This window comes from Benincasa hispida, chromosome 11 (assembly GCF_009727055.1).
Source record: "Benincasa hispida cultivar B227 chromosome 11, ASM972705v1, whole genome shotgun sequence".
Taxonomy (NCBI): Eukaryota; Viridiplantae; Streptophyta; class Magnoliopsida; order Cucurbitales; family Cucurbitaceae; genus Benincasa; species Benincasa hispida.
Genome location: NC_052359.1, coordinates 60,461,432 through 60,487,153, shown reverse-complemented (window position 1 = coordinate 60,487,153; position 25,722 = coordinate 60,461,432). Strand labels below are relative to the sequence as shown.

The 25,722-nt window shown below is 31.4% G+C and overlaps 2 protein-coding genes across 4 annotated transcripts; both read left to right on the top strand.

Moving 5' to 3' along the window:
* The first annotated feature begins 12,868 nt into the window (after positions 1-12,868).
* On the top strand, positions 12,869-17,103 carry LOC120091650 (glutathione S-transferase L3-like). Its single transcript, XM_039049752.1, has 10 exons — positions 12,869-13,086; positions 13,161-13,232; positions 13,350-13,410; positions 14,455-14,541; positions 14,878-14,976; positions 15,049-15,151; positions 15,239-15,312; positions 15,459-15,566; positions 16,638-16,718; positions 16,811-17,103. Exons 1-10 carry the CDS (start codon positions 13,076-13,078, stop codon positions 16,814-16,816), a joined length of 702 nt encoding a protein of 233 aa, XP_038905680.1. The 5' UTR covers positions 12,869-13,075; the 3' UTR covers positions 16,817-17,103.
* A 4,140-nt stretch (positions 17,104-21,243) lies between these two features.
* Positions 21,244-25,518, top strand: LOC120090213 (glutathione S-transferase L3-like). Of its 3 annotated transcripts, XM_039047758.1 has the most exons (10): positions 21,334-21,637; positions 21,730-21,801; positions 21,922-21,982; positions 22,484-22,570; positions 22,668-22,766; positions 22,866-22,968; positions 23,051-23,124; positions 23,326-23,433; positions 24,800-24,899; positions 25,331-25,518. In XM_039047758.1, exons 1-10 carry the CDS (start codon positions 21,624-21,626, stop codon positions 25,342-25,344), a joined length of 732 nt encoding a protein of 243 aa, XP_038903686.1. In that variant the 5' UTR covers positions 21,334-21,623; the 3' UTR covers positions 25,345-25,518. The 3 variants fall into 3 exon arrangements, with proteins under 3 accessions (XP_038903685.1, XP_038903687.1, XP_038903686.1); XM_039047757.1 differs by lacking the exon at positions 25,331-25,518 and having other exon boundaries at positions 21,244-21,637; positions 24,800-25,311; XM_039047759.1 differs by lacking the exon at positions 24,800-24,899 and having other exon boundaries at positions 21,329-21,637.
* The last annotated feature ends 204 nt before the right edge of the window (positions 25,519-25,722 follow it).

The window sequence follows — 25,722 nt, the reverse complement described above, 5'->3', positions numbered from 1 at the left end:
TATATTTTATTAAATAAACAACGAGTTTGTTCACAAAATTTACAAATTATAGGATCCTATGAGATTTAGGGCATCAAACCCAACAGAGATTTGGTCCGGTCCATGCGGCTTTTGCAGTTTTTTTTCCATTTTATGTAATTTTTTTAGGTTTTAATTAATTAAATTAATATAAAATTATATTAATTTAATAAAGTATTATGAAAGTCAATCCCGGTCCAATGTATGATTTTTTTTTCTCTTATATATGTCATAATATATGTCATATAGAAAAATCTCACGATAGGTTATGCATTATTTCATAGATCATAAATATTATAAATGCTATAGTATATTTTGCATGATTTAATTTTATAGCATGCTCATGCATCAAATCTTATAAATGTTATAATATATGTTTGCATGCATTAATGACATAGTCACGCACCATTTATATTATAAGGGTTATAATATATATAGTTTGGATGTATGGATGTATGCATGTTATTAATAATTTCATCATTTTAGTATATAATCGTTATGTATGATTAAGTAATGAAATTTAAAATTGAGATTGCATGAAGTATGACAATATTTTAGGTAATTTTATAAATGTTATAATTTTATTAAGTACGTCATTTTATGCAATGTATGGTTTTAATTTATTTCATTTGATTTTATAATTGTTATAATTAAACAAAATTAGAAATTAAAATCAATAACAAAGTATTGCATGCAAACTTATGTTAAAATCATTTTTTTAAATAGTATAAAATATGATTCACATAGACCTAAGTTCACAATATTTCTAATATGATTAGAAATTAGTTTAATATGATTAAATTGGTTTTAATAAAAGATTAAATTGTAGCAAATGTATCTATAAGGGATCTTTGTCTAAGGCTAGTTCTGTCTAGGCTAGGGTATTTAAGCTGACGGAAACGGAATACCCCTACCTGGGAACTGACTTATAAGATGAATTAGATAGATTTGCTACAAGCATACAATTGTTGATTAAAGTTTATTAAAATGTTTAATGAACATCAATCAGAATTGTTTAACTATCCAAAGTAAGTGTTACTTTTGGGCAAACTTAAACAATCATTTAGTAAAAATAAGTAGCCCCTTTTTTTTCTTAAGTTAAATTAACCTTACATAAAATACTCAGTGGGTGGAAAATGAGGTATATGATATTTCATTATTCTTTTCACGTTTCTCCCTCATAGTTCACACCGTGAAACCTAGTGTCCCCCTAAGGGTGGTGTTTATATAGGTCAATACTAAGATGAATGGAGAGAGTGTTTATAGTAAGTGGGAGTGGGACGTGTGTCCACACATCCCATGGTCTTTCTCATTAGTTTATAGTACATTTTCATGTTTGACTTGAGACACCTTTGCTTGTGTCCCCCTATGGATGATATTTGCATGACTATTTACTTAAACTCCATAAATAGATAGGATTACTTTAGTTTTATCCCAATCGATTTTTTCCTACGGTTGGCTCATTGGGGTGGAACTGTAGAATCTAAAAATGAGGGGTTACACTTATAAGAAAATGTCAAGTATAACATTTTATGGACCAAACAAAGGTGACTAATATGTACGGGAACAAAGAGTTGTTCTGTATATTGGTTGAGATGGTCTCATTTCAGTGAAGGATACCTGATCACACTATGGTGGCTTTTACCCTGTCTCACTGAAACATCATTGTAAAATAAATATCAAATAGGGTGCATTAAATTATTTTGCTAAATTTGATTGGTTTTTCAAAATGAGTAATGCATGGATTACAAATATAAATAAATTGCATGTTTAAGCAATTTTTCAATATGACTTTTGTGACTCTAAATATGCTCGTCGTCGACAAATTAACTAGGATAATTGCATCACATGGAAAAACACAATCAATACAGATTTAATCATCGATGACTTATGATTTATTCTAGTGGAGGAATGTCCTCCAGTCTCAACTCCAAATATCACTCGAAACATTCGTGAGGCATACAAACGCTGGGTATGGGCAAACGAAAAGGCCTAAGCGTATATTTTGGCAAGTCTTTCTGAAGTCTTGGCCAAGGAGCATGAGCCCATGCTCACTATCCGTGAGATCATGGAGTTATTACAAGGAATTTTTGGAAAACTGTCCGCTCAGCTCAGGCATGACGCTGTTAAATTCATCTTCAATGCCTGTATATAAGAGGGGGTCTCTGTTCAAGAACACGTTTTGAACATGACGGTCCACTTTAATGTGGCTGAGATGAACAAGTCTATAATTGATGGGGCGAGTTAGGTTAGCTTCATCCTGGAAACTTTACCTAAAAGTTTCCTTCAGTTCCGTAGCAATGTTGTTATGAATAGGATTGACTAAAACTTCATCACCTTGCTTAACAAGCTACAGACTTTCCAATCCTTGATGAAAGTCAAGGAACAGAAGGATGAGAAAAATATTGCCTCGTCCTCTAAAAAGTTCTACAGAGGTTCGACCTCTGGTATTAAATTTGTGCCTTCCTCTTCAGACACCAAAAAGTGGAAGAAGAAAAAAGGTGAAAAAGAGATAGAAAATCTAACTCATTAAGTACTCTAATGAACAATAAGTCATATTCCTACTATGACTGGGTTCTTTCTTTAGAAGAGAGGATGTGGCCACTGTGTTCAAGACTTGGAATCAACCCTTAAGGGAGCAATCTATTTACTTACCCATGCTTCGGGGAATGAGTGAATTACATCTTGTGTAACTGAGTTCCCAACTCCCCAATCAGACAAATACCTAAAAAGATAGGCTTGTTGAGTTGGCAATTTGGCTACTCTCACCCATATTAATCAAAGGACTGCCCTCAAAAACAGGAGTTCCCAAAACACTCAGGATTAAGGTCATGTCACCTATGGTCGTTATAGTGAGATGTAAGTCTCAAGTATCAACGGCGTTATATAAAGGGACTAATCATCTTGTGGTCCGATCTTATATAAACTCTTTGTATAAGACACTTCCACCCGCATGTCTCTTCATGAATGGTCAGGATCAGACCATCTATAGTAGTTCACAACACTTGTAAACCTCAACAAAGCGGGTCGTATCCATAGTGTCACTAAGATAAGGTATCCCTCCTTTATCCTTATACTACAGACCTTTTAGATTATTACTTAAGACATGATCCACTTGTATATCTCATATACATGCTTAAGTTTATATACAATAACTACAAATCTTTGTTTATTGGATATGAGTAAATGTAAATAAAATAACTCTTATTTTATTAATAACAATGAGTACAAAGTTTACAAACTATGGAACTTCGGGAGAATTAGGACGTCAATCCCAACACCAGGTGCACGCTTTGACCAAGATGCAAGGCACTGCAAGGTGCCATTGGGCAAGCGCCTTATTCAAATTACTCACCCCAGCTACGTACAAGGCACATAGGCCCTCAGGTGCCTTGTCTCTCGCCTCAGGCGCACGCTTGGGGTCACTTCAAAAACACTGCAACAAACTAATGAGAGAGACTATGGGATATGTTGACACACGTCCCACTCTCACTTACTATAAACACTATCTCCATTATTGACCTATCTAAACATCACTCAGAGGGGCACACAAGCAAAGGTGCCTCGAGGCTGAGTATAAATCTCACAATGCGAACTTTGAAGGAGAAACGTGAAATTGAACATTGAAGTATCATATACCTCATTTTCCTCCCACTGAGTGTTTTATCTGGGATTGATTTAACTTAGAAAAAAAAAAACGGCTAATTGTTTTACTAAGTGATAGTTTAAATTTTCCTAAAAGTAACACTTACTTTGGATAGTTAAAAATTTTGATTAATGTTCATTAAATACTTTAATAAACCTTAATTAATAATTTCATGCTTGTAGCAAATCTATCAAATTTACCTTTCTATGTCAGTTCCTAGATAAAGGTGTTCCGTTTCCGTCAGCTCAAATACCCCAACCTAGACAAAAGGTCTCTTATAGGTACATTTGCTACCAATTTAATCTTTTAGTTAAAACCAAATTAATCCTATTAAACTTATTTCTAATCTCATTAGAAATGTGATATTAGGTTTATGTGAATCATATTTTAAAACTATTTTAAAAAATGATTTTAACCTAAGGTTTGCATGCAGTTCTGCATTATTGATTTTAATTTCTAATTTTATTTAATTACAAATTTAGAAATGAAATAAGTTAAAACCAATTATTGCATGTTAAAGCATACTTAGGTAAATTATAACAATTATAAAATAACCTAAAGTAGTGACATATTTTATGTAATTCAATTTCATTACTTAATATACATAACACTTATATACTAATGAAATAATTAATAACATACATCCATCCATACATTCAACTATATATTATAACACTTATAATATAAATGATGTTTGGTTGTGTTATTAATGCATGCAAACATATATTATAACATTTATATTATATGATGCATGACCATACTATAAAATTAAATCATGCAACTATATATTATAACATTTATAATATAAGTGATGCATGAATAATGCATAACCTATGATAGGATATTATTGTATGGCATACATTATGACATATAAATATATAAAATAAATCATACATCATATGCATAATTTAAAACAATTATTGGACCGAGATTAGACTCCTAAACAATTAATTAAATTAATATACCACTTATATTAATTTACTTAATTAAAAAAATAGCTAATTATTACAAAATAATAGCCAACTAGATCAAAACAGGTGAACCGAGTCTTGAACCGCACAAATCGGACCATCCAGCACTCGAACTGCACGAACCAAGTGAACCGGATGCGAACCAGCTTCAACTCGAATCGAACTGCATGCGAACTGGAAAAAAAAAATCGTCTCGGAGCATTGCAATGCTGTGGCCTAGCATCGCAACGCTACGAAAAATTCTTGTGTTCACTGTTTGCAGTGTTGCAATGCTAGGGCACAACATTGCAATGCTACTGTACAACAGCCATTTTACAATTGCGAATTCCTCCGATTTTGGCCTCGTTTTCTCTAGACATCCATCGGAAAACTCACAAATGACTCAATACTAAAGAATTTCATACTCTATCGCAATTAATGCCCAAAAAAAAAGTGCCCTTATAAACCAAAATTTATTATTTATTATTTATTTGTTTTCGAGTTTATTTTAGAAAAACTATCCTTATTGTTTTAATCAATTTTTTTTTAACAAAATATCTGAGTTTTAAATGTGTATTTAGTCGTAACGGCCTTTGTCAGAGTACTTGAAAGGTCAAGTCGTTACAATTGGTATCAGAGCCTAAGTTTTAGGTTCTGTAGACTGACTTACGATGTAAGTCTTCATTTTGTGTCCCCTATGGCTATTCACGGATCCTTCGTCCTTACCAGGTATGTTCTTTCATTAAATATTTTATGGAAAATGTGTTTAAAATCCTTCATGTCTAAACTTTATATATTGACTAATTGTTATTGCTAGTTTAACAACCTGAAAGAAGTTAATATGAGATGACTATTTTGTTTTTGTGTTATGGAAAAAAAGAAGGATCATAATAAGTTCATTTGGCGTTAGTTCAATTTATGGAAGGACTGTTAGAAACAGACATATATTTCTGTTCATAGATATTGAAACCTGATAGAACTATAAAGTGTTATGCCCTTATGACATGAAAGAAAGAAATGAATGTATTTGGTTAAGCTATAGAATAAGGTAGGTGAACTGGAAATTCACTAGGGAATGATATTAAGTTTTGCATTACGAGAATAAAACTAGCGGTGCTACAAGGAACTTTATCACAAGGCACACGTTCTTAGTTACGAGATTAAAGTTTCTTTATAAGATAAGAAAGAGGTGAAGAAGAGACTATAAATTCTATTAAGGATTACTAGATATTAAAGTCAAAATGTTCCAAGAAAATTTTTGAAAGGATTAATAGATCATGATCACTTTCATGGTATTGAAGTTGGTGGACCGAGTAATGTATGGTATTTTGATTCTTTATGTAACGTACCTAAAAGGAAGAAGAATTACTAGATGGAGCATAAAGCGATAGTATGAGGAACTCTTTACAAGACCTAGGTAAGATGAATTGGTCAAGGAATGCCAAGATGGTTGAAATTATGGTTGCTTTTAGATGGGAGAAAATGAGTTGTTGGATTGAAAAAGTCTTAAGGTGCTTGGGTTTGAACTATGTGTTTGTTACAATGAAAAAGTTCAAGTTTAATTAATCATACCAAGAGGAAGGATAAACGTTTTGAAGTTTAAAAGCAATGTTATCTTGTGGGGATACCCTACTATAGTTCCAAGTTTGGAATGGAATTTTAGATTTATGGAAAAGGTTATAAAGGGTCATGTGTCTTGGTTTAGGGATTATGTTTCACACTGGAAGGGAAAAGTATACCTTCAAGTTGTTGGATTAAGCAAGGATAAATATGAAGAAAAATAAAAGTATTTAAGGAAAGGTTTTTTTTTTTAATTTGGAGAGGTAAATGAAAATTAATGTGTTCAAGACTCCCAAATAGTTAAGCATGGTTTGGATTTTAAAACATGATATGGGTGGATACAAGGCGTTGGTTTTAGTATAAAGCAGGCGTTGGTTTTAGTGTAAGGGAGGAATCTCTTATTACCATTTGGAACTTTGGACTGCAGTAGGCATTATTCAAAAAAATATATAGCTTGCTTAGGGTTTTGGATTGTAGACTATGGAAAGGGATTCGAACAGTCATATGATTTGATATAGATATATTTCACTAGGAAAGTAGAAAAGAGCATCTTAGATTTATTGGTCTCGAAAAATATAAGGGTGAAGGAAAATGAAAGTATTTGAGAAATATTTTTTTGGTTTTGAGAAGGTAAGAGAATTAATGTTTTAAGATTGAAAACATAGGTGTTTAAGATAGGTATATTTGTTTGCAAATCTTTGGAATTGGTATGAACAATCCTGTTACTACATGGAACTTTGATCTTCATATTTGTTGGTTGAATGGATATCCTACCTAAGCTATTGTTCCTTGAACTCAGTTTTAGAATGAGAATTTGATTAAGCTAGATAATCACGCATTGGAAGAGTACTTGACAAGCTTCTTTAGATTATTGTAGAGTTCTAGGAAATATTGTAAGTGGAGATATTAGTAGCAATAGTTGTTCGAGAACTATTGACATGAAATCATAAGGCTTTATTAGTTAAAATGTACATCATTGCTAGTGTTATCAAGGTTTAGGTGATCCTGATTTTGGGCACAAAATTAGAACGAGAAACAAATGATGCCATTAATTTGACCTTTAAAGGTGAAAGTATTTTAGCTCCAAGTAAAATACAAGTGATACGAGAGTTGAAGTAGCCAAGGCACAGATACATGAACAAAAAGGGAATTTTCATATGCCTAATGTTTGTCTTAGGCATAAGTTTTGTATGTTAAGGAGGTATATGAAAAATCGATCTCATGTGTTGGACTATGAGTGCTTGCATTTGAATGAGAACATGAGTTACGAGGAGCAATCTAGGGAAAATTCTTGCTAGAGTGGTGAAGGCTTTCTNTTGAAAGGATTAATAGATCATGATCACTTTCATGGTATTGAAGTTGGTGGACCGAGTAATGTATGGTATTTTGATTCTTTATGTAACGTACCTAAAAGGAAGAAGAATTACTAGATGGAGCATAAAGCGATAGTATGAGGAACTCTTTACAAGACCTAGGTAAGATGAATTGGTCAAGGAATGCCAAGATGGTTGAAATTATGGTTGCTTTTAGATGGGAGAAAATGAGTTGTTGGATTGAAAAAGTCTTAAGGTGCTTGGGTTTGAACTATGTGTTTGTTACAATGAAAAAGTTCAAGTTTAATTAATCATACCAAGAGGAAGGATAAACGTTTTGAAGTTTAAAAGCAATGTTATCTTGTGGGGATACCCTACTATAGTTCCAAGTTTGGAATGGAATTTTAGATTTATGGAAAAGGTTATAAAGGGTCATGTGTCTTGGTTTAGGGATTATGTTTCACACTGGAAGGGAAAAGTATACCTTCAAGTTGTTGGATTAAGCAAGGATAAATATGAAGAAAAATAAAAGTATTTAAGGAAAGGTTTTTTTTTTTAATTTGGAGAGGTAAATGAAAATTAATGTGTTCAAGACTCCCAAATAGTTAAGCATGGTTTGGATTTTAAAACATGATATGGGTGGATACAAGGCGTTGGTTTTAGTATAAAGCAGGCGTTGGTTTTAGTGTAAGGGAGGAATCTCTTATTACCATTTGGAACTTTGGACTGCAGTAGGCATTATTCAAAAAAATATATAGCTTGCTTAGGGTTTTGGATTGTAGACTATGGAAAGGGATTCGAACAGTCATATGATTTGATATAGATATATTTCACTAGGAAAGTAGAAAAGAGCATCTTAGATTTATTGGTCTCGAAAAATATAAGGGTGAAGGAAAATGAAAGTATTTGAGAAATATTTTTTTGGTTTTGAGAAGGTAAGAGAATTAATGTTTTAAGATTGAAAACATAGGTGTTTAAGATAGGTATATTTGTTTGCAAATCTTTGGAATTGGTATGAACAATCCTGTTACTACATGGAACTTTGATCTTCATATTTGTTGGTTGAATGGATATCCTACCTAAGCTATTGTTCCTTGAACTCAGTTTTAGAATGAGAATTTGATTAAGCTAGATAATCACGCATTGGAAGAGTACTTGACAAGCTTCTTTAGATTATTGTAGAGTTCTAGGAAATATTGTAAGTGGAGATATTAGTAGCAATAGTTGTTCGAGAACTATTGACATGAAATCATAAGGCTTTATTAGTTAAAATGTACATCATTGCTAGTGTTATCAAGGTTTAGGTGATCCTGATTTTGGGCACAAAATTAGAACGAGAAACAAATGATGCCATTAATTTGACCTTTAAAGGTGAAAGTATTTTAGCTCCAAGTAAAATACAAGTGATACGAGAGTTGAAGTAGCCAAGGCACAGATACATGAACAAAAAGGGAATTTTCATATGCCTAATGTTTGTCTTAGGCATAAGTTTTGTATGTTAAGGAGGTATATGAAAAATCGATCTCATGTGTTGGACTATGAGTGCTTGCATTTGAATGAGAACATGAGTTACGAGGAGCAATCTAGGGAAAATTCTTGCTAGAGTGGTGAAGGCTTTCTGAAACTTGGAGACAGTGCTAGTTATAAGTACTTTGGCAGAATTATCAGTCTGAAGAAGCGATTTGGAAACATGAGGATGAGACAAGTACTAAGTATCATGAGCCTTTAAGGACTTGAACTTTCAAGGACAAAAGTCTCATAAGGAGGGAAGAATGTAACATCCCAAATTTTAAAAAAGTTTAAGTTAATTATCTAAAATTATTGAGTTTAAATTTCCCTCTTATTTGGGAAATTGAAATTAAATTGAAATAATTGAAAAACTTTTATTGGTTAAATTGAATTTAATTGATTAGATATTCGAACTAATTATCTTGAAAATATTGAATTTTGCTTTCTTTTGATTTTGGATTTTAGGGCCAACTTAAAAAAAATCAAGGAGATAATTAATTTCATGTGGTTTTGAATTGATTTAAATATTTGGAAGGATTTAATTTGTATCAAGTTGATGGATATTATGCCATTTAATTTTGGTTTTTGAAACCTAAATTAAGATAATTTGAAAAGTTAATTGATTTATTAAATTAACAGAATCTTTCGATATTTTGGAGATATTGTGATAAAATATTTTATTTATTTTTCAAAATTTGAAAAAAAATAAAAGAATTGAGATTTTTCGAACTTAAATGAGAGTGAATAGAGACCAAAAATCCAGGAGAAAGCAATTTGATTTTTCAGCGATAGCTTCCACAAAATTGTCGATTTTCGGAGTTTGAACTGTCGAATCGTGCTCAAATTTGGTCAGTCTATTCGAGACATGTAAAGTTTCATTTTGAACGATTGGATTGTTGTTTGAAGCTCTTGTTTGTTCGTAATTGTTGTTGAATAAAATCTATAAAACTAGAAATTCCCCTTCTCTCTCACTCTCACAAACCATCCTCATGCAAGACCCTCACTACCAGCCACTAGCCTAAACAATTTATGTCGTCTGACAGCAACATCCGCTGTCTATCTATGGTTGCCACCCTTGCTGATGCTATTGTCACCGAAATTGATATTTTGGGTAAGTTTTAGAATTCTTGGAGGTTCTTGACCACCTGTTAGCTTTTGGCCCAAATTGGTTGATATCCTTTGCGTTTCACTTTTCGATTGAAGTTTGGGAGCGTTTCTGGTCACTATCCAATAAGGGAAACGAGTTTTTGAACATATTCGAAGTTTGGAGATCAATGGCGTGCTTTCTAGCAGGATTTAGTTTGGTCCTTTCGTTGGTTTTAGTTCAAGTAAATTGTTGGAGTTGGTTGTCGAGATAACTGTCCTTAACTTAATTTGAGGTAAGTGAATCTATTACCGGAGTTTCCATGTCTGGCACCCTAATTTAGGTTTATCAAGTTACTTATTGGGATCTAGAAGCTAGACTTGGAAGTTATACCTTATTGTATATGTATGTTTTTTTGGAGTTTGAGCATGTTTGAGACTACTTGTTATGTCATCATATGAGCTGTGGAACTACCCATGAAATATTTGTATATGATGCATGATTAGACTAGTAGGGGCGATATACCATCTCATCTCGATACATGTATATTTACAGGGGACCGATGAGTCCAATTTCATATTTGACGGTGAGCCTTCGGGCTGCTAGACATGCATTAATTGACAGGTTCATGTTCATGTTATTTTTTCCATGTTTGGTGGTGTGCCTTCAGGCCATTAGACATGCGTGAACCGACAGGTACACGTTTATGTTTCTTTTCCCATGATTGACGGTGTGTCTTCAGACCACTAGACATGCATGAACCGACAGATACACGTTTATGTTTCTTTTTCCATGATTGACAGTGTGCCTTCATGCCACTAGACATGTGTGAACCAACAGGTACACGTTTATGTTTCTTTTCCCATGATTGACGGTGTGCCTTCAGGCCACTAGACATGTGTGATGCGATAGGTACATGATTATGTTTATTTTTCCATGATTGACGGTGTGCCACTAAGTTAAGGCGAGTCAGGTTATCCCCTTAGTTAGCCATTCAGGAACATCTTCACCATGAAAGTTCCACTAACCACAAGCATTCCAACCTGATCCCGGTAATGGGATTACTTACTGGGTATTGTTATACTCATCCTTTATTCCTTTATGTTTTTCAGGGAATGACAGAAACATGTTGGCGAGTGACAGACAGGATCTGTGACAGAGCCATATGGGGACAATAGAAATCACTTCCGCCCAGTCTATATTTTTGTCATTTGAATGCTTTGAAATTCGAATTTAATGTAAGACAGCAAATTTTAACATTTTAAATGTTTTCTTTGTGAATATTATTTTTTAAGGGACCCCGAATAAATGTTTTATTTATTTATTTATTTATTATTTATTTGTTTTCGAGTTTTAGAAAAACTATCCTTATTGTTTTAATGAATTTTCTTTTAACAAAATATATGGGTTTTAAATGTGTATTTAGTCATAACGGCCTTTGTCAGAGTACTCAAAATGTCGGGTCATTACAAGAATACTCCCGCTCACATATCAACACATGAATGATCAGGATCAGATCATTTGTAGCACTTTATAAAAACTGTAACATCTAAAAAATGGGTCATATTTGTAGTGTCACCAGGATAAGGTATCCAACTTTATCCATCTACTACAGTCATTTAAGTTATCACTCAAACATGATTCACTTGTATGTCTCTACTATAGGTTAAATTTAATGCACAATAGATGCGCATTAAAATTATAGGTTATGTGAAAGGGAACCATTTAAATCAGATTTAAATGACTATTGGCTTTTATTTATTTAGTTAAATTAAATAGATGGTTTTATTCAATTTTAATTAAATAAAAATGTAACTCCCCACGTAGGCGAGTTACATCCCACGTCTCCTTACTTCTCTCTCATTTTTTCTGTATAAAAAAAAATGCAGAAGGAAGAACATTTTTTCTTTATCTCTCTCCCTTTCTTTTTCTTTTCTTTTTTTTTTTTTGTAGAAGCAAAAAACTCTATGTGTTTTTCCCAAAATCCTCCCAATTTCTAAAGAGAATCCCACCATTCTCAAATCCTCAATTTTCCTACAAAAATATGGAGGAGTCCAAGTGGTAGTGCCCGTTGAATTTCACATAATTCCTAAAGGTTTGCAAGGTAAGGTTTCTTCTCTTTGTAGGTTTTGTTTCTAAAATTATATGTTTAATCTATTTTGATATGTAGTTTTTATTCCAAAAAATTGTTTTGATTTTAAATGGCAATTTGAAATACGTTTTGGGTTCTGTATGTTATGACTTTAGGGTTTTCATCCCCACACTTTTAGCGTGTTGTGAAATTGAAGAACACAACGGAAACACGGATATCAATAAAATATAATATTAAAATATATAAATAAATAAAATAAAATAAAATAGCAAAATATAAAGTAAGGAATTTCTCTAAATTCTACACTCTCTCCAATTTTCATGGACTTTGTCTAATATGTATCTTCCAAAACCCACCAAATATTACCATTTATAGATAATTTGATAAGTAAATGTATTATATGGACACTAATAATATGCAATCTTTGGACACATAGACAGGATAATGAATAAGTGACATATAGCTAATTAACACTAAGAATTGACATCTACATTGATACTTAATTTAACATATTTATAATTGGAATAAAATTGTGGGTCAAGAATCTCAAATGTCATACTCTTTTATTAATTTGAGAATCCTAAAAGTACTTTTCGCTAAAATGGAAATTTCGGGATATCCTTGCAGACCACACGTCAGTGCTTGCGTTTTTTTTTATTATTTTTCTTCAGACGTAGTTAGTCGGTCAGTTATCAAAGCCCCAAAAAAGTCCCATAACCTTCTCCCAGTGGATAATACTGAGACCGAAGCCTTGTGAATTTCACTACCCGCGTTCTTCGATTCCCTATAAATAATCTTCATTTTACTGAAATCGTTCATAGTCCTGTCTGTCTCAGAGCATCTTCTCCAAGTTTTGCATTTCCGAGAGTGAAGTTTTCTACAATCATCTCTCGAAGAACACCCATGGCTGCTGTGTGAGTATTGCGAGTTCAGTAAATGATTTTTCACTCTTTTTTTTTTCCGTTCATGAATTTAATTCTTGTTGCAGCGTGGAAGAAGTTCTACCTCCGTCGTTGAATGCCACCGCCGAACAACCTCCTTTGTTCGACGGAACTACTAGGTTCGCTTTTTTTTTGCCCTTTTTATCTGTTGAGATCTCTGATTCTCGCTGATTGAGTTCCTTTTTAACCCTAAATTCACTCGCATTTGAGACTTCTTCTTCCTCTGCTATTTGAAGGCTGTATACTGCTTACATTTGCCCATATGCTCAACGTGTGTGGATCACCCGGAACTACAAGGTTTGCTTGTTCATTTTTGGGTTGCGAGGTCTTATTCTATTTTCTTGCCTATTTGTCATGGCTGCTTTACGATCGTTATTATTATTTTTGTTTAATTATACTTTTTAAGAATGTACTAAAAAAAAATGGTTAAATTATAAGTTTAGTTTGGAGTTTCAGATTTATGTCAAATAAGTCTCTAAATTTCAGAATGTTTCTAATAGATTTTTAAAATTTCAATTTTTTCTATATTTTTTTTAATTTACTAATTTATCGGACACGAAATCGAGACTTTGACGATTTATCAGATATAAAATATAATTTATGTATTATAGATTTGTTATTTTTTAAAATATTGAATATATACGTACTTATTAGATGCAAAATTAAAAGTCGGGGTTTACTAAATATTTTTTAAAGTTTAAAGATAAACTAGAAACATTAAATGTGCTTAAAGTTTTATGGTTTAGTGATAGTTTAATTAGTATCAGAATAGAGGTGATCACATGTGGAGTCCTGATTCTTATGGTAAGTTCTCAATCCACAGGTCAGAGGAGTGTTAAAAAATGGTTGGAATCGACTTCTTTTCTATTAAAATAGGTTTTGGGTTCATTTGTAAATTTGTAATCAGTCACATGGGAAATTTAGTTTATGATTAAGGATTTTGGTTCTCAATTGGAAAACAGCGAGTCTTTGAGTTTCGAAATTTTTTAAAGGTATTCAACAACTCGATTTAGAAGAATGAGGTTAATTTATTATTTGTCGGTCTATGCACCGTCTTGTTATTTGCAGTTGCGGTGGCTGTATCCTTTCAATTTCATCTACATGCATATAAAATTAAATATTAAATATGGTATCGACTTAATTGTTTTGGATTTAATGGTAGCTGACTATGCTTTACAACACTTAATTAATTTCAACGCTAATTAATTCATGGATCTAATTCCACTCTGAAGTACTCTTAATTAGGTGAATTTTTTTGGTTCTTGGTTCTGTTTTTGTTTTTGTATTTTGTATCATTTATTGCACCAATTGTCATTTTCTGCTCTTCTTCATTGGGTGCAGGGACTACAAGATAAAATAAAGCTAGTTCCTCTCAACCTTTATCACAGGCCTGACTGGTATAAGGAGAAAGTATACCCTACAAACAAGGTGATTCATGTTGAAGAAAATTATCATATTCTTGATCCTTGTTCCATTTGCCTGTTCCTGGGTCATTGAAGTTCGTAGTGTTAAGGCATTAAAATAACTAAATTTACCATAAACCATCGGCTTAATTTTTAAGGGAATTGATGATTTTTCATGTATCAATCGAGAAGGTCTTCTGTCCGAATCCCAATTAATATTGATTTTAACTTGTTGAACCTTTTATAAATTTCCAAGTTTGCATGTGATGGGAAGTGTTAAAACGTTGAAACAATATAATTTACTGTAAGCTTAAGTTTTTGGGTTGGATTGGTGATTTAATGAGTTTCTTCTTGTCTGCAGGTGCCATCTCTGGAACATAATGGGAAAGTTATTGGAGAAAGTCTTGATCTGATCAAATATGTCGATAGCAACTTTGAAGGACCTTCTCTTCTCCCAGATGTAAGTTGAAAACGATGTTTTATTCCGTTTGCTGCTCGAATTGCTCATTTTGGTTATCCAAACGAAATATAGGATCCTGCTAAAAGAGAGTATGCTGAAGAGTTGCTATCCTACAGCGATACGTTTAACAGCGCAATAGTCTTTTCATTTAAAGGCGACACCGCAAAGGAAGCAGGTAAAACTCTTCAGTTTTCAACTCAAGCACTCTCTTCATACAGCCTTTTAGTTATGAAAATGGGCTTATTATACTACGAAATTCAAGGTGCTCAATTTGATTACTTGGAAAATGCTTTGCACAAATTTGATGGCCCCTTCTTCCTTGGAGAGATCAGTCAGGTAACATGAACTTTCAGGTTCTGTTTCTTTTGTATTTCCAATCAAAAGAGTCATGATGTCGTAGGAATTTTAGGAAAGCTAAGCCCAGTTGTTCTGTTTTAAGTAAAGTTATGCTTAAATTTATGACTAAATTTTATGTTCTTTAGGTGGATATAGCATATATTCCATTTGTTGAAAGGTTCCACGTTTTCTTATTTGAGGCTTTCAAGATTGACATCACAGAAGGAAGGCCTAAACTAGCTGCATGGATTGAGGTACTTTGTATGTGCATTTTGCATTCTAATAGTATATACCAGTAGCTCACCGTCGGTAGTTCTGATAAAACTTTGTTGTGAAGATAAATGGTTTCTTTCATACTTCCGTATTTATTCTTTGGTCACTTCTTGAAGTCTGAGCAATACTCCACCTAAGTTGGTATGTTGCTGGAAAATTTCTAATATTTTCCAATACTATAAGAGTACATACTCCCTTTGTTCACATTATAAATTTTACATTCATAAATATTAGCGGATCCCATATTAATGTCAAAGGATTCCACTCTATTTTTAAAATCATGTTGACGTAGCACACAATAAATGGAGGGAGTATAGAAAATTTTTCATACTCCTCTGGTATAGGAAATTTTCCCACAAGTTGCCATAGCTCCTCGGCTCCAAAAGGCATGTTTTCCAGTATTTGTTTGCTATATCAGTTCTCTGTTTCACAGAGAGTGTGTTTGACACCCCTTTTTGAAAAATAAAAAATTAAATTGAATTAAAAACCATCAACCGTCGTAGAATAACTTTGAGATGTAGTGTGTAATTAAATGAACCTATAATTAAAGTCACTTTTAAGAAAATATAATAAAATAAACATATTCCTTTTAATTGAACCACATTTTCCTAGAAAATGTTTTAAGATTGTTTTTTTCCCCTAAATGCACTTTACTTAAACTAAAAGTGTGTCTAACCCTGTTGTCTCATGTATTTTATTTGCTCTATTATCAAATTCACAGTTTTATGTTAATGGCGAATGCTCTAACTCTATTTTCATATTATCATACTAAACCTTGATTTTTTTAAAAAAAATTTCATATTCTCTCACATATATATTTGTACACACTTTCATTCTCGTCGATGTCAACTATGAAAAGGTAGACGATATCGAAATATATTTTAAGAAATGAAATTGGATGCTTTGTAGCTCTTCCAAGCAAATCATATCTAATATGGTCTGTTGATCACGTACTAAACAAAGTGGCCAATGTACCATTGCTTCTACTTGTTTTTTTTTTTTCTTTTTCAAAATTCAAACATCGTCATGGTTGTAAAAATACTTTGTTGTAGGAGCTCAATAAGATTGATGCGTACAAGCAAACAAAAACAGATCCCAAGCTAATTGTTGAAGCTTATACAAAGCGATTTTTGGTAAGATTTGCTTTCCACATCTTGCATATAAATCCCATTTTCCTTGGCATTTATTATCTATGCTTTTTTGTTAACTATCTACACATAATCAGGGTTAAAGAGGAAGGTTGAAGAGATGATACGAATAAACAACTACTTTCTATTTCCTTTCTATGTATTTTGGTAGTGTTTGAAGTGATGTGAATAAACAACTCAATATGTGGACGAGAATTTTTCGATGTCTTGTAGTTTCTATTTCCTTTCTATGTATTATGTTGGTGTTTGAAGCGACTAGTTTGTATAAGTTGCGTTAGTCCATGTCTTAGGAATAAAATTTGAGTTCTCAAAATGTTAAGTTATGAACTATTTTCCTCTTCAATTATTATTATTACTATTATTCTTGTTATTATTATTATTTGATATATATACATTTTTAGTACCATACATGAGAATACAAGGAGAGAAAAGATTAACGAAAGAACATTTGTTCTTAGTTGAATCATAATTGGTCTACAAAGATTAGTATAACTCGAGAGTTTTTTCAAAATCGTTGAAGCTCGGCTACACTCCCTATGGACAAAGATGGATTCTTTAGTTACTTTTGAGTCTTGTTTGTTGGATAACTAAAAGTCCATTTGATAATGTTCTCATTTTCTATTTTCTATTTCTATTTCATGTTTCTGTTTCTTGTTTCCTGTTTTGTAAGAACTAGAAACAAAAACATGTTTGATAACTATTTTTTTTTCTTTGTTTTGTAATAATATAATATAAAAAATTTATGTCATACATTAAACATCGAAAAAAAATATCAAAAGTTTATATTATCTAATACAAATAAATCTTGATGCACAACTATATTCTTCAAATATTGTCCAAATTTGATCGTCAACGTTAACTTTCACTCAAGCCATTTGTAAATTATTTTGATTAAAAATAATAGTAATGTCTTAAAGTATTTTGACTCACATCTAGCTCAATTATACTATACAAATTGTCTGGTAAAATTTGTATTAATCGGTGTGAATAGATTAACTTGACGTTCATGAAGTCTATAGTAATTGTAAATCGTGTGACATGTTATTGGTATAATTTTTGTGTATTGGGTGAGTAAGGAGGCATTTGTAAGAACTAGAAACAAGAATATGTTTGATAACTATTTTTTTTTTTGTAATAATATAACATAAAAAAAAAATATGTCATACATTAAACATCTAAAAAAAATTATCAAAAGTTTATATTATCTAATACCAATAAGTCTCGATGCATAACTACATCCTTCAAATGTTGTCCAAATTTGATCGTCAACGTAACTTTCACTCAATCCATTTGTAAATTATTTTAATTAAAAATAATAGTAATGTCTTAAAGTATTTTGACCCATATCTAACTCAATTATACTATACAAAATGTCCGGCAAATTTTGTGTATCTTCATCGATTATTGATTTATTACTAAAGTAAGTAAATAAATTATCTTGACGATCATGAAATCTATAGTAATTGTAAATTGTGCAACATGTTATTGGTATAATTTTTGTTTGTTGAGTGAGCAACATTTGATAACGTTCTCATTTTCTGTTTTCTATTTCATGTTTTCTGTTTCTTGTTTCTTGTTTCCTGCTTTGTAAGAACTAGAAACAGGAACATGTTTGATAACTATTCTCGGTTTCTTTTTTTTTTTTAATAATAATATAACATAAAAAAATATATGTCATACATTAAACATTCAAAAAAAAATTATCAAAAGTTTATATTATCTATTACAAATAAGTCTCGGTGCATAACTATATCCTTCAAATGTTTTCCAAATTTGATCGTCAAAGTTAACTTTCACTCAAGCCATTTGTAAATTATTTTGATTAAAAATAATAGTAATGTCTTAAAGTATTTTTTACTCACATCTAACTCAATTATACTATGCAAATTGTCTGACAAACTTTGTGTATTTTCACTGATTATTAATTAATTACTAAAGTAAGTGAATAGATTACCTTGACGATCATTAAATCTGTAGTAATTGTAAATCATGCAATATGTTATTGGTATAATTTTTATGTGTTGAATGAGCAAGGAGGCATTTTTTGATAATATTTGATCGAGTGTGTGATAAAAAAATATATTAAAAAGTGGAGCTAAATGAAAGTCTTACTAAACAAAATTTAAATACTATAAAATTTTAACCAATTTCAATATACTAAAAGTAAAATCTAAATTTTAAAATAATATATAACCATGAATACTGTAAAATTTACAATACAAAATTCAAAAAATATTTAACTACACATATTGAAAATTAAATTAATATAAATCTAAATATAGAAAATTTCAAATTTCAAAATTAAACTAGCATATAAATATAAAAAAGTTAATCAAGAAAATAATGAAGCAAATTTAGTAGAGAGAATAGATGAAAATAAAAGAAAAGGAAAAAGCCAAAGTGATTTAAGTGATTTGAGTTATTTGAGATAAATTGAACTCACAGCCATGAAGTAGAAGCACCAGTACCATTAGTGCAAGGCTAGAATTCCAAACATTTTTGGAACTGTTATATATAAAATATAAATATACAAGTGAGAAACAATTTAATTGTCTCTCACAATATAGAAATAAGAAATGGAAACAATTATCAAACAAGTTCGTTTCTTAAAAAATGAAAAACAAAAATAGAAAACAGAAAAAAAAAAAAACGTTATCAAATGGATCATAAATTTGTAGATGAATTTGAATTCTTTATTGATGCTATTAGAGACAAATATCGTCTCATTATGAGATTTGTGCTCATACTCTAGAATTGAATACTATTGTGAATGAGTTAGACCATTCCAACTCGAAGAAACGTATTGAAAGAAGTTTAAATAGATAACCCCCTCCTCGAGGTTTTAATACTCCGATATTTGATGCTTCTATTGCTTAATTCTTTCAATTGTCACATCTTTTCATTTTGTGTACTATATAAAAAAAAAAAGATATAGTTTTCCTACGTTTAATTATAATTTGACATGCAAATATAAATTTTTGTTAACAGGTTAGACATTTTCATTGACCTTTTTACATGTTCATGAATTTAAAATCTTCCTAAAGGATAAATTGATATTTTCGTTATACCATAATCATTGTTACAAAACTAGAAGTAATTGAACCGAGTCTTTTTTTTTTCAAAAAAAAAAAATGTTTTTGAACTAAGTTGTTACATGCTAAAGTTTTGAGAAAGTAAATTGTTATAATTATGATAATGTATGAATTGTATATTAGAAAATAAATTTACAAAAAAAAATACACTTTTGATCTCAAATTTGAGTTTAATTGCATTTGAGTCTCTTAATTAAGTCGTATATAGTAACCATTTTGTTTCTAGTTTTCTTTTCTATGATTTTCACTTTTCTTAATGAAACATTTGAACTCTTATTTAAAATCTAAGAATTAAAGACGTTTTCAAAAATAACTCTCTTTCCGTTTTTAAATTTTGGTTTGGTTTTTGAAAATATGAATAAAAAATAACCTACACAACATAGATATTTAAGTGAAAGTAGAGAAAAACTATAAAAAGAAAAAACAAAAAAAAAAAACAAAGCCCTGTTTGCAACCATTCAGTTTTTTTGTTTTTGGTTTTTAAAATTAAGTTTATTTCATTCACATTTTTTACAATAATTTGCATCTTTCTTGACTACAATTGTTGAATTCTTAACCAAATTTCAAAAATAAAAATAACTTTTTGAAAGTTACTTTTTTTCTTCCAAATTTGATTTGATTTTTCAAAACCATTAATGAGAAGTAGATAATAAAAAAAAAAAAATTGAAAGCGAAAATAATATCCATATACTTAATTTTTAAAAACAAAATCATCACTAAACGGGTACAAAATAATTGAATCTTACTTTTTAAACTTGACATTTTGATAAGATAGTTCTTTCAATCTTTGTGTATGTTTTAGTCAACAGAAAGTTGGTTGGTTTTTTTCCCCTAAAGCTAACGTAACATTTCTTTATTAATAAATATTTTCAAACTATTAAAAAAAAAAATTCAGTATAATTTTTTATTTATTTATTGTCTCTTCTTTCTCTCTCATCTCCACTCTTCAAGTTTCTTTCTCATCTTCCACCGAGCAATCTTGACGTTGGTCGTTGCGGTCGCCATCGCCAATACCCAACGTTGTCGCCCATTAAAACACCTTCAATTTTTAGATTTCTCACTTGTTCGATCTTCCTTGCTTCAAATTTAAAATGAAGCCAAAGAATGGAAGGAGACGATGATGAGACGATGATACAAACGATGGTGATAGCGACGCCAACAACGAGGTTGGTCATGGTGGAGAGAAGGATGAAGATGAGAGAGAAGGAGAGATAAAATTAAATAAATAAAACATTATTTTTAAAATTGGGCAATAGGCTAAACCTAATATATGCTTATTGCTTACTTTTCTTCCATTATTTTAAATAATAAAATTATTGAAAATAATGAAAATATTTATAAATAATGGACTGTGCACATATAAATATATATAGTCTATCTATCACGTGTTAGATAGACAATAAAATTTTGTTATATTTTATAAATATTTTAATTTATCTTTCTAGATTTGAACACGGTCCTATTTTATAAATATTATTTATTTTTAAAAAATAAAATAAGGTCACGATGATGAAAGTTTAGCACGAAACTTGTTTTCTAATTCTTGTTAATATTAAAGTCAAAACGGTCCCAACCGTCCAGCGTCCGGCCTTCAGTATCTTTTGATTGTGATTCAATGGCGCTTCCTGTCCGAAGAAAACTTCCTGCCGCCTTCTCTGAAGTGGTTCAGAGCTTGAGACCGAGAGCGAAGCTTTGTATATGTCGCTGCTTGCTTTTGATTCCTCCGATTCCCTCTATATATCCGGCCATAGTCTCACTGTAGAATCTCCCTGCACATTATCGCTTTCGAAGAACAGCTATGGCGTCCGCCCAGTGAGTGATTTTGATTCTGGAAGTGAAAATTTCTTACCTCGCTCGTTCTTCTCCTCTTTCATATTCTCAATTTGATTTTCGTTTCGTTTCAGCGTGGAAGAAATTCCACCTCCGTCGTTGGATGCCACCGCCGAACAACCTCCCCTGTTTGATGGAACTACCAGGTTTGTATTGTTTTGCGCTAATGATCTAGGATTTCACTCGCGCTTACGATTTTGCTTCTTGATTCAACTTTTCTTTCTTTAATTCTAATTGTTCTTTTTTTTCTTCTCTGTTGTTTGAAGGTTGTATACTGCTTACATTTGCCCTTATGCACACCGTGTTTGGATCATCCGGAATTACAAGGTTGTTGCATATTCATTTTTTGGTTGCGAAGCTTTTATACTCTTGCCTAATTGCCATGCCTGTTTCATTATCTTTTCTTAATTATACTTTGGAATGAGGATCGTAGGAATATGCATAATAGGTTAAGTATACCATAATCTATCCGCTTAATGTGATTATCCAAATTAACATCGATTCCAATGTCAATATTAGATCAATTTGGAGTTCCATGGAAATTCTAAGATTGAGGGAAGAGTTGGTGTATGTATAAATTAGTAAATATACCATGATTCATCATTGGAAAAATTATAGCACTATGGTTGTACATACGTCTTCCATTCAATATTTGACACGTTATTTGATGAAATATTATTATTTTTGGTAGTGCTTTAATATTCATCTTCCATTTCAGCTTTTTTGTTTCCCCCTTCCCATGGATCTACTATTCACAGGCATTCGTTTTTGTATTTTATGTAATTTGCTGCCATCAATTGTCATTTTCTGATTCTTTATTGGGTGCAGGGACTACAACTTAAAATTAAGCTAGTTCCTCTCGATCTTCATAATAGGCCTGACTGGTATAAGGAGAAAGTATACCCTTTAAACAAGGTGATTAATTTGAAGAAAATCATATTCTGGTTCCTTTGTCTCATTTGTCCATTCTTTGTTGGTTAAAGATCACAGTTGGGTTTCTGGTAATCTGTAGGTGCCATCTCTGGAACATAATGGGAAAGTCATTGGAGAAAGTCTTGATCTGCTCAAATATATTGATAGCAACTTTGAAGGACCTTCTCTTCTCCCAGCTGTAAGAAGACAGTTTTGTTGGCTCATTTTGTCATCGAGCATCTGCTTGGTGCTCTAATTACTCTATTTATCATTTTGGGTTATCCCAATCAAAATGTAGGATTCTGCTAAAAGAGAGTATGCCGAAGAGTTGCTATCCTATAGCGAAACGTTTAACGGCGCAATAATCTATTCGCTTAGAGGTGACACCGCAAAGGAAGCAGGTAAGACTTTTCAACTTGATCGCTCTCTTCAAACATAATTTTGGTTATGAATATCGGCTGATTAGTTCACAAATTCTGTTAGGTGCTCAATTCGATTACTTGGAAAATGCTTTGGGAAAATTTGATGGCCCGTTCCTTCTTGGAGAAATCAGTCAGGTAACTCGACCTTTCATAAGCCATTTCTTGGTACTGTTTTTCTTTTTTTTTTTTTTTTTTTTTTTTTTTTTTTTTTTTTTTGTATTTTCAATCTAAAAAGTCATCATGCCCTATGAATTTTATGTAAATTAGTTTGTTTGCTGTGTTTTCACTTTTAAGCAAGTTGTGAATAAGTTCATGACGGGATTTTCTGTTCTTCAGGTGGATATAGCATACATTCCATTTGTTGAAAGGTTCCACATTTTCTTATTAGAGGCTCTAAAGATTGACATCACAGAAGGAAGGCCTAAATTAGTTGCATGGATTGAGGTGCGTTGTATGTTCATTTTGCATTTTAGCTCGCTGTCGATAATTCTGAATCTCTGATAAGCTATGTCGTGAACCAACTTACTTATGATTAAAATCGCAAAAATAACAAATCGAACAAACATCAAGTGTTTTAATTGAACCTTTTTTAAAAAAATGGTTTAAGAAAAAAAATATTTTTTTAAAGAAGGTATACCATAAGTATTCTAAAATTTGTACTCTTTCATCTTATATTTGCTCTATTACCGCACTTTCTCTTCAAAAAACTTGAACATCTTGCGGAAGAAAGAAACTTTTATTAAAAAAGTATAAAGATGGACACTTTTAAGATAATACTCACATTTTAACCTACAGTTGGGGACACAAGTCCTATTTATAGGTGTGAGATGTTTGGACATCAAACAAGAAGATTTTTTTAGGCTTTTCTTGGATCTAAACTATTTTAGATATTTATATGAGATTATCCTTATCTAATGGAATTTCATAATTCCTTGGAATATAAATAGAGACTAAGATATTTCTAGGTCTTTCTTGATAGATATTTGTCTACATCTTCAACGTAATTTTAGAGAAGTCTATTATTGTTACTTTAAGAAGCTTCTAGAATAGTTAGTGTTGTCTGCTGTAACACATCTTTCATATTACCTTTAAAGTATCGACACTTTTAAACTGGCGAACTGTCAGCCAACAAGTTAGCTGACATGTCCATTATTATTATTTGCTTTCTAAGACGTCAGGACACCCCAACGACGTGCCAAGGACACTCAATATGCAGAAAAAAGAACCAAAATAATGAAACAAGACCTATTATAGACAGCCTATTTAAGCAGTTGATTAAAATTAACTATTCAGCTCAATTTTTTCAAAATTCTAGAGTTTTTCCACACCTTCTCCCTACCTAACACACATTTCACCTTCAAGACTTAACTCACCGCCTGTTTCAAGAGAGAGAGAGAGAAAAAAAAAAAAAAAAAAAAAAAAAAAAAAACCACCATGCTACCTAATTCTTCTTTATACCATAGTTCACAATGTGTCAAATTATGCACTCATATATTTATTTTTGTTTAAAATAATAATAATGAATATTATGCCCCAACGTGTCATGTTTTACTTTTTTGTAAATTGACATGCGTCGTGTCATGTGTCAGTGTATGTACTTCCGAACATATTACTATATTAAACTTTAATGGCGTCATGAGTCTTGTATTCTCTTGCATAATTATTTTTTCCAACTCTTTCAAATAAATCATATCTAGTTTGGTTCATGTTGGTCACATAATAAACAAAGTAGTCATATATTTGCTTCTACTTGGTTGTTTATCTTTCAAAACTCAGACATTGTCATGGTTGTAAAAATACTTTGCTGCAGGAGTTCAATAAAATTGAAGCGTACAAGCAAACAAAAGTCGATCCCAAGCTGGTCGTTGAAATTTATACAATGCGATTCTTGGGAAGATTTGATTTACAACGTATCTATCTTGCATATAAATGCCATTTTCTAAAACAATTTATTGTAGGGCAAATTGCAAAAACCATTTTTAAGTATGTGGTAGTTGCAATTATGTCTTCAAACTTTCAATTACAAAAATTGAGCCCTCCAATTTCTACAAGTGTTGATATTAGACTCTCAAATTTATATAATTGTATAAAAAGTAACCATTGTCCAAATTTGAGGGTTTAATTTTTATCATTTGGGGATTCAATTTCTACCACAATTATTGTAAGTTTGAAAATCCAATTTTAACACTCGTGGAAGTTTGAAGACTTAATTTTTACAATTGACAGCGTGAAGGTGTAATTGGAACTACGACCATACTTCATGAATGGTTTTGGCAATTTATCGTTTTATTGTATATGCTCTTTTGTTAATTTTATATATTTGTGTGAATTTTCTTATCAGAGTTAAAAGAATGAATGCTGGAGAGGTCGTGTATTGCCTTGACAAATAAGCAGTGCAACATGTTGACACAGAAGTTTTGATGTTTGTACTTCTCATCTCCTTTCTATGTATTTTGGTAGAATCTAAATGTGACTAGTTCGTGTAAGTTTATGTCTTATGAATAAGATTTGAGGGCCATTAGTTCAAAATGTTCATTCATATTTCTACTCGTTGTTAATACTCAATATCATTCTTTTGACTTCGTTCCTTTCTGTTTATTAGTAATGAACATAGTAAAATGATCACATGCAATATACTTATCATGATTTTAGGGACAATTGCAAATATAAAAATCAGACTTAAAATATTTGCAGATATAATATAATGTAAAAAAATTTGTGCTAACAATTTCT

Excerpts from the sequence above, each read along its gene's own strand:
- LOC120091650 (XM_039049752.1), top strand. Across the intron at positions 13,233-13,349 it reads TTGTTCGACGGAACTACTAG|GCTGTATACTGCTTACATTT; the intron begins GTTCGCTTTTTT and ends TGCTATTTGAAG. Across the intron at positions 15,313-15,458 it reads TCCTTGGAGAGATCAGTCAG|GTGGATATAGCATATATTCC; the intron begins GTAACATGAACT and ends TATGTTCTTTAG.
- LOC120090213 (XM_039047757.1), top strand. Across the intron at positions 22,767-22,865 it reads GACCTTCTCTTCTCCCAGCT|GATTCTGCTAAAAGAGAGTA; the intron begins GTAAGAAGACAG and ends ATCAAAATGTAG. Across the intron at positions 23,434-24,799 it reads AATTAGTTGCATGGATTGAG|GAGTTCAATAAAATTGAAGC; the intron begins GTGCGTTGTATG and ends ACTTTGCTGCAG.